The 9,280-nt window shown below is 32.5% G+C and overlaps 1 protein-coding gene across 2 annotated transcripts in view; it reads left to right on the top strand.

The window, feature by feature from the left end:
• The window catches only part of LOC102663061 (receptor-like protein EIX2), an 8,903-nt gene extending 1,406 nt beyond the window's left edge, over window positions 1-7,497 (top strand). The window contains exons 2-3 of one of the 2 annotated variants that reach the window (XM_014769184.2): window positions 2,137-5,955; window positions 6,974-7,497. In XM_014769184.2, coding sequence (XP_014624670.1) covers window positions 2,137-5,952 — 3,816 coding nt within the window. In that variant the 3' untranslated portion in view covers window positions 5,953-5,955; window positions 6,974-7,497. Of the gene's footprint in view, window positions 1-2,136; window positions 5,956-6,955 lie in introns of both variants that reach the window. The other variant, XM_014769183.2, reaches the window with a different exon arrangement.
• Window positions 7,498-9,280: the final 1,783 nt, after the last annotated feature.

The following is a 9,280-nucleotide window of genomic DNA, read 5'->3' as shown; positions in this document are numbered from 1 at the left end:
AAAAAATCATTTATGGGTCTATGGTATCTAGGACAAATAGATTAATTAACTTTAAATTGAATGTCCTCTTCAAGCATGGTATTTGTTTTTAAACCCAATTTCCTCTTCTTTGTTAAGAACATGGTCACTTTCTTCAACTAAACCTACTTTGAATGCCACTTCAAAAACGTTATGATTTTATTGTCAATTACATATAATTTGAAGTCCTCCACTAGGATCATTTGGAAGGAAATAAATTGGGATGAAGTGAGGAACTTTTGGTTTAGATGGACTGAAAATAAAATGAAGTAAAACAAATTTAGTGGGGTAAAAAAAATGAAATGGGAACTTTTGATTTAGATGGGATGGAAATGAAAATGAAGTAAAAACAAATTTAGTGGGGTCCAAAAAAAAATTGATTCCTCAAAAATAGTGGTAAAATGGGAGGATTTTGTGAGAAGCAATATTAATTTTATGGGAGGGTTCTTAAAAAAAACACTCATTTTTTACTATTTCTATTTAAACAATATAAATTCTCTACCTTGTTTCTCTTTTATTTCTATCTTTTTTTCTCTTTCATTTTTCTCTATTTCATCTCTAATCCAAACAAAGTGCAAAAGTTACGGATGAGTAATCTTTTTAGTTTTTTTTAAAACCTTTTTTTTTGCAACTTCTTGACTGGAGACTTTTCCAAGTCTTCCCTTGATATATATCGTTTAGAATGCTACATTATTTTTATTTAATTGGTTAAATATTAAATTGGAAAATAAAAGAAAAATGGAAACATAAACAGCAATTGTGTCATTGTTGTGTAGTGATCGTCACTTTTACTCATAAGAATATATATATATATATATATTTTTTTTACTAAAGTACATTTTAGCATCTTTAAACTGAAAATCTTTCAGTCAAAATGCATAACAAAATATGGGTCAAGTAATTAGTGCACAAAGTCTTGCTCATAATTTTTGCCACCATAGATTCAGGTTGTGTTTCGGACTATTACTTAAAATATTGTTAATTGATAGTTAAAATTGTAGATGAAATTATAAAGTTTGAAAGTTGAAAAGTTAAAAACTGAAAGCTGAAAATATATAAGCCAATGGATTCAATTATATTTGAAGTATTTTATAATATTATCTAATAAATAAATTTTCTCCTAACTTCTCTTTTAAATATATACCAATTTTATTGGTTAATGTTTGTAAAAAAATAATATGAACTAATAAAATTGTTACATATTTAAAAGAGAAGTTAGGAACAAAATTTATTTTAAAATTAAAATAAAAATTCAATGGCTTTTGGATGAAAGTTTTCGTTCAAAAATTTCCCTTAAAATAATTATTTTTCTAAAGTAGTTGTGGTAGAAGCAAACAGAAGTCATAATTATTATTTAGAAGTGTTGTATGCCGAACCCATCTCATAGCGGCCATGTTTATATGCTTCAAATCTTTTCAGCAAATTAAATACCAAGCTAAGATTTTTCTTTTATCCAATTCTCCCCTTCTTCTCCTTTATTTTTTTTATCTATTGAAATCAAAGATAATATCAAAAAATTTATATTAATTTCCAACTAATTAAATTAACCCCCTAGACTATTCAAATTATTTTAACTTTTAAATAACAAAATAAAAGTTATACACACATTTATATTCAAACATTTTTACCAATATTCATAGTTTTAGTTACTTGTTTAAATTTTTAAAATGTCATAATAATTACTTCTTTTGCTTTTATATTTATAACATAAATGCATAGAATATAACATGTTTAATATAAATAATAAAAAAGGAGCTGATAGAATATTAAAAAAGCGGGAAAGAAATAATTATAAAATCAACATAACTAATCAAACTATTTGGGTCAAAAGAAATTATTTGAATATATTTTTCATACTTGCGTAAAATTTATATTAGTAAATTTAGAGGAAATACAAAATTATTTTAACTAATTTCCATAAATTTTATTGAAGAGTTTTTTTTATATATTTTATCCGTGTATTACAAATTTTTTAAAATTAAATATCCTAAAAGGATTTTTTTTATTAAAAGTATGAATATCTAAAACTTTTTTTTACTGTTATTTATTAAAAGTAAAAAATAAACTCCAGTTGGTTTGAAATTCATGGAAGGCATAATAATATTAATGATGTTGCAGGTTGTTGTTTCTGCTCAAGACCATATTATGTGCATTCAGACTGAGAGGGAAGCACTCCTCCAATTCAAGGCTGCCCTTGTGGATGACTATGGCATGCTCTCTTCTTGGACCACTTCTGATTGCTGCCAATGGCAAGGGATTCGCTGCTCCAACCTCACCGGCCATGTTCTAATGCTCGACCTTCACGGTCAGCTTAGATTTTCACATGCCTTCGCTGATGATATCACTGATATTGGCTGGCAACGTTATATGAGAGGAGACATCCACAAGTCGTTGATGGAGTTGCAACAATTAAAGTATTTAAACCTCAGTTGGAATTCTTTTCAAGGCAGAGGAATCCCAGAGTTTCTTGGTTCTCTCACCAACTTGAGATACCTTGATCTGGAATATTGTCGTTTTGGCGGAAAAATTCCAACTCAGTTTGGCTCTCTTTCTCATTTGAAATACTTAAATCTTGCTTTGAATTCTCTGGAGGGTTCAATCCCTCGTCAACTTGGAAATCTCTCCCAGTTGCAGCATCTTGATCTCAGCGCCAATCATTTTGAAGGAAATATACCCTCTCAAATTGGAAATCTCTCCCAGTTGCTGCATCTTGATCTCAGCTACAATTCTTTTGAAGGAAGTATACCGTCCCAACTTGGGAACCTTTCAAATTTGCAGAAGCTTTATCTTGGAGGATCACATTATTATGATGATGCTTATGGTGGTGCTCTCAAAATTGACGATGGAGATCATTGGGTGTCTAATCTCATTTCTTTAACCCATCTTTCCTTGGTCTTCATATCTAATCTCAACACTTCTCATAGCTTCCTCCAAATGATTGCCAAGCTACCAACACTTAGAGAACTGAGTTTAAGTGAATGTAGCCTTTCCGATCAGTTTATCCTTTCATTGAGGCCCTCCAAATTCAATTTTTCTAGTTCCCTTTCCATCCTTGATCTTTCCTGGAACAGCTTCACGTCATCAATGATACTCCAGTGGCTGTCCAACGTCACTTCCAACCTTGTTGAGCTTCACCTTAGTTATAACCTCTTGGAGGGTTCCACATCATCAAATCATTTTGGCATTGTCTTGAATTCACTTCAGCACCTTGACCTTAGTTATAACCTCTTGGAGGGTTCCACATCATCAAATCATTTTGGCATTGTCTTGAATTCACTTCAGCACCTTGACCTTAGTCATAACCTCTTGGAGGGTTCCATATCAAACCATTTTGGCCGTGTAATGAATTCTCTTGAGCACCTCGACCTCTCATATAATATATTCAAGGGTGAGGATTTCAAATCCTTCGCGAATATATGCACCTTACATTCTTTATACATGCCAGCAAACCTTTTGACTGAAGACCTTCCATCAATCCTTCATAATTTGTCTAGTGGTTGTGTTAGACACTCATTACAAGATTTGGATTTGTCAGATAATCAAATCACCGGCTCTTTACCCGACCTTTCAGTATTCTCATCTCTAAGATCATTGTTTCTTGATGGAAATAAATTAAGTGGAAAGATACCTGAAGGCATCCGCTTACCATTTCATTTGAAATCTCTGTCAATCCAATCAAACTCTTTAGAAGGTGGAATTCCCAAATCATTTGGGAACTCATGTGCTTTGAGCTCACTGGATATGTCTGGTAACAATTTGAATAAAGAGCTTTCGGTGATAATTCATCAATTGTCTGGGTGTGCCAGATTCTCGCTGCAAGAATTGAACATAGGAGGAAATCAAATCAATGGTACGCTTTCTGAGCTTTCAATATTCTCTGCCTTGAAAACATTGGATCTTTCAGAAAATCAATTAAATGGAAAAATTCCAGAGAGTACCAAATTGCCATCTCTGTTAGAGTCTTTGTCAATTGGATCAAACTCTTTAGAAGGTGGAATTCCCAAATCATTTGGGGATGCATGTGCTTTGTGCTCATTGGACATGTCTAATAATAGCTTGAGTGAAGAGTTTCCAATGATAATCCATCACTTGTCTGGATGTGCTAGATATTCATTGGAAAGATTAGATCTAGGCATGAATCAAATCAACGGCACACTACCCGACCTCTCAATATTCTCATCTTTAAGAGAATTAAATCTTGATGGAAACAAGCTATATGGAGAGATTCCTAAAGATTATAAATTTCCACCTCAACTGGAGAGACTAGATATGCAATCAAATTTCTTAAAGGGTGTGCTCACTGACTATCATTTCGCTAATATGTCAAAATTAGACATATTGGAGTTATCTGACAACTCTTTAGTGACCTTGGCATTTAGCCAAAATTGGGTCCCACCATTTCAGTTGCGCTTCATAGGATTGCGATCCTGCCAGCTAGGTCCAGTATTTCCCAAATGGTTGAAGACACAAAATCAATTTCAGGGTATTGACATTTCAAATGCTGGAATAGCAGATATGGTTCCAAAGTGGTTTTGGGATAATTTAGCATTCCGAGAATGGATTTCAATGAATATTTCATACAATAATCTCCATGGTATAATTCCAAATTTTCCAATAAGGAATATTCAACATTCCCTAATTCTTGGATCAAATCAATTTGACGGCCCTATTCCACCATTTCTGCGAGGTTTCCTGTTTCTTGATTTATCCAAAAATAAATTCTCAGATTCTCTTTCATTTTTATGTGTGAATGTTAAAGTTGAAACTTTGTACCAATTAGACCTTTCAAATAATCGTTTCTCTGGAAAAATTCCGGACTGTTGGAGCCATTTCAAGTCATTAATTTATTTGGACTTAAGTCACAATAATTTTTCAGGAAGGATACCCACATCCATGGGATCTCTTCTTCAGCTTCAAGCATTGCTATTGAGAAACAACAACTTAACAGATGAGATACCTTTCTCCTTGAGGAGTTGTACAAATCTAGTAATGCTAGATATTGCAGAAAACAGATTATCAGGGCTTATCCCTGCTTGGATTGGGAGCGAATTACAAGAGTTGCAATTTTTAAGTTTGGGAAGAAATAATTTCCATGGAAGTTTACCATTGCCAATTTGCTACCTAAGCGACATTCAACTCTTGGATGTCTCACTAAACAGCATGTCTGGGCAAATTCCTAAATGCATAAAAAATTTTACTTCAATGACTCAAAAGACATCTTCACAAGGTCATTCATATTATGTCAATGACAATGGCTTGATTACTAATCAAACATATGATTTGAATGCATTCTTGATGTGGAAAGGTTCAGAACAAATGTTCAAAAATAATGGGTTACTACTTCTAAAAAGCATTGATCTCTCAAGCAATCACTTTTCTGGAGAAATTCCACTGGAAATAGAGAATTTATTTGGATTGGTTTCATTGAATTTATCAAGAAACCATTTGACCGGAGCGATTCCTTCAAATATTGGAAAGTTAACATCACTTGACTTTCTTGATTTGTCAAGAAACCATCTAATTGGTTCAATTCCATGGAGTCTTACTCAAATTGATCGACTCGGCGTGTTAGATTTGTCACATAACAATCTATCTGGAGAAATTCCAACTGGTACACAATTACAGGGTTTCAATGCCTCATGTTATGAAGATAATCTTGATCTTTGTGGACCGCCACTAGAGAAATTGTGTATTGATGGGAAGCCTGCACAGGAACCAATTGTTAAACTTCCTGAAGATGAAAAATTGCTCTTCACCCGTGAATTTTACATGAGCATGGCAATTGGATTTGTTATAAGCTTCTGGGGCGTCTTTGGCTCAATCTTAATAAAGCGTTCTTGGAGACATGCTTATTTCAAGTTCATAAGCAATTTATCAGACGCTATTTATGTCATGGTAGCAGTGAAAGTTTCCAAGTGGCGTCACAGAGGATAGCTGGTAATAATATTTTAGTCTTCGTATATATACTTCATTTTCCTTTATATGATAAATAGCAGTCACAAACCATTGTTTACAACTAGATGGCGTTTTTCTCTTTTGTTTTAACCTTTAGATCCTCAATTAATAAAAAAAACAATTATTCATCAACACGAACCTTAGTTTACTATTACACTGTAGGTAAACAAGTTGTAGTCCGGTTTTCTTCTTAAAAGAAGACTAGCTAGAACATATATGATATATCTTTGAATGAACTAGTTTTAACTAAAGATGAACAAGCAGTTGTAATGAGAAAGAAAAGTTGGACGTGCATGCATGTTTGTTTTGTATTTCTGAAATCTAGATTAGATTGTTTATAAAATACTAATTTGTAATTTAATATTCAATAATTATACGATGCTTGAAAATATACATTAAATGAGTTGTATATATATATTCGAGGAATCTAAATCTTGATATTTTAAATATTCTTATCTCAAAATGTTTTTTAACATGACTACAAATCATCTTTTGGGATATTTTTAATCCCGTAATATAAATGTTTTTCTAAAAAGCATATAATAAGTTCAAATAGTTCAATGTATTGGATTTTTACATGGGATCTATTAAAATTAATATATTTAATTTTATTTATTTTCATGTCATTTCGGGGTATTAGTTAAATAAATTAAAGGAATGATGATTGTTATGTATGTTATAAAACTTCTTTACACTAACATTTCATATTAAACAAATTAAAATACTTTAACCTATTTTCTAATCGCTAAATAATAACTCAATATAAATTATATATATAAATTTCTTGATATATCTTTTTCCTCGTAAGTTATTAAGTGTAAAATAGAAAATAAGTTTGAGGTAATTTTTCTATCTCATTTTCTACTTCTTTATATAGCTTTTAGCCATGGTGCTTTTTTTGGCATTTCAATGTTTTCTTTATTCTTTCATTACTTCTAGTTGAGGACAAATTTTGAAGGATCGATATTTTAATTTTTGGCAGAAAAATTCTGAATTCTAGGTGCCAGCTTGTGGAGGTGGAAAATGCAAAGAGACACTTTTAATTTGGAGGTGAGAAGGCATCTCTCACAGTTGGATTTGGAGACCGAGAGAGAATTAAGGAAGGCTTCTAGAGCTTTAGGGAGCCAATTGTGATTGTGATCTAGTTTATTTTCCTTTTTAATTTCTAAGCATTTTGTTTGTAGTTTGGCCCTTAAATCTGAACTGGTTGTTTTGTATGAAGTTGATGAATCTTCACAATAATGAGAATTGAGATGATTGAAGTGCTCATCACGCTTGAGATACATCTCATAGTTCTGCAATTTAACAAATATCTCATCAAAAGAGGGCAAGGTGTTTTGCCAATTTAATTATTAAGCAGTACAGTTGCACAATCAATTTACAAATTTCTGATTATATAATACAGCATACCTAAAATGTTTGGTGTAAAATATTCCTACTTCCTACAAAGCCATTGCATCTTCCAAAACCATGCATGACATAATATAAATCCCCTAATACAGGTGCTCATTTGTTTGTAGACAACCGGAAAACCGAGAACCCATTCCCAAACATAGTGCATGACGATCCACACGTCCTTCAGAGAATAGATATGTGTGGTAGAACTTGTGCTTTTCTGGGAATCATGATATCTCTATGACATTTGGGCATGCTTTGAGTTCAACATCTCTGATGAAGGAATCCTTCCTTTGTTAAAGGTATATATCATTGAGGATGAATGGTCACAAATCCAAAAATAAAAGTAGCATTCCACAATATAAAGGAAGTAAGTGAGCAGTTGTTTCTTCCTTGAACCTCCTTCACCATACAAATCATTCCAGTGCTTCAACTCATTCATTACAGATCCTTCTGATGCAAAACTTGCAGCCACCTGCATTTAATCAGATATCTGTAAGTTCATGTACATGGGAAAAGATATTCTATTGGAAATAGACACTTTCCTTCTTCCACTTGTGTGAAATTGTTAGTATGAAATCCTTGGTTACAACTTGCATGTACATGTTGCCATTTTAAGTGGAAATAAAAATGGATCAGATGACTCTAGTGCCATATATCCATCACCGTATTCAATTGAACCAGCATTTTTGAATTCCTGGATTTTAACAAATATCCACTTTTAAATACTTCATGCAGTATTGTACAAATGCCCAAATCAAGTACTCCATAGCCATTTGAGTGAAATTTTAAATTCACCCTACCTGAGTCTTAGCCTCTCTCATGTCTTCCATGTTTAAAGGCCTCAGGGTAATTTCTTGTTCTTCCTTATCTTTATTGTTTGAAGCATCTTCAGAACTTTGGCCTTCTGCTTCTCTTTTCTTCTTTTCCTAATATATCGTGCAATAGATATTTAGTTAAGCTCATACCAAAGTTAATTTGCATGGACATAGATGTTAAACTTAAAATAGTAGAAGTTGTTTAACAACTACCATGTCTGATACGGATGTCACCAGGGGGTATGAATGACACAGGGGGGTCTGCAGGAAGTAAGCACCAAAGGTCCAAGAGGAAGGAACATACAGCATGGTTGGTATCATGCATCATGCATACATGCACCGTACGTAGGAAAATCGCAAACCATATGATAGCATCGTGTCTTCTAGAAGATGCGTGGGTAGTGGAATAAAGACATATTTGCTGTTAGGATATTTCTGATTGCGTATATGTTTTCCATTTTTGCTTGTCGGACTTGTCCCCTCTATAGCAGCTATATATATGTAAAGAAATGGTGCTTCGAAGATATCAGAAAAATATAGCAGAAAAGTTCCTGCAAGCAAGAAATTTGCAGGGATAACCTCTGGTCTTATTCGCTTCTCAAACTCGTTGTCAGGAACTTCCTGCAAGCAAGAAATTAGTATATAGTAACACAAAAAAGGGGGAAAGTAAAAGGAAATAAGTTTAGAATTTAAATCATACAGCTTCAGCTGCATGGCTAGTAAAATGTTGAGAAAACCAGCGAATTTCCATTTATAAACCAGTGAATTTGCTATTCATCTATTGTTTCTTATCTCTGTTACTACATGGGTAGAATTTGATAGGTAAGATTAAGGAGCATTTTACAGTTTAGCCTAAGTGCTGAGAAAATTTATCTTACCGCTTAATGGTGTGTTTGACAAGCTGTTCACATCCAAGATCAGTAACTAGCAAACCTGGTCTCGTAATTAATGGTGTGTGTATAATAAATTGTTTAATATTATTTTTGATTTCAAATAATATATATATATATATATATATATATATATATATATATATATATATATATATATATATATATATATATATATATATATCATATATATATATATATATA

This window comes from Glycine max, chromosome 16 (assembly GCF_000004515.6).
Source record: "Glycine max cultivar Williams 82 chromosome 16, Glycine_max_v4.0, whole genome shotgun sequence".
Lineage (NCBI taxonomy): Eukaryota > Viridiplantae > Streptophyta > Magnoliopsida > Fabales > Fabaceae > Glycine > Glycine max.
The sequence above is the reverse complement of the archived record's forward strand: the minus strand, read 5'-3'. Positions and strand labels throughout refer to the sequence as shown.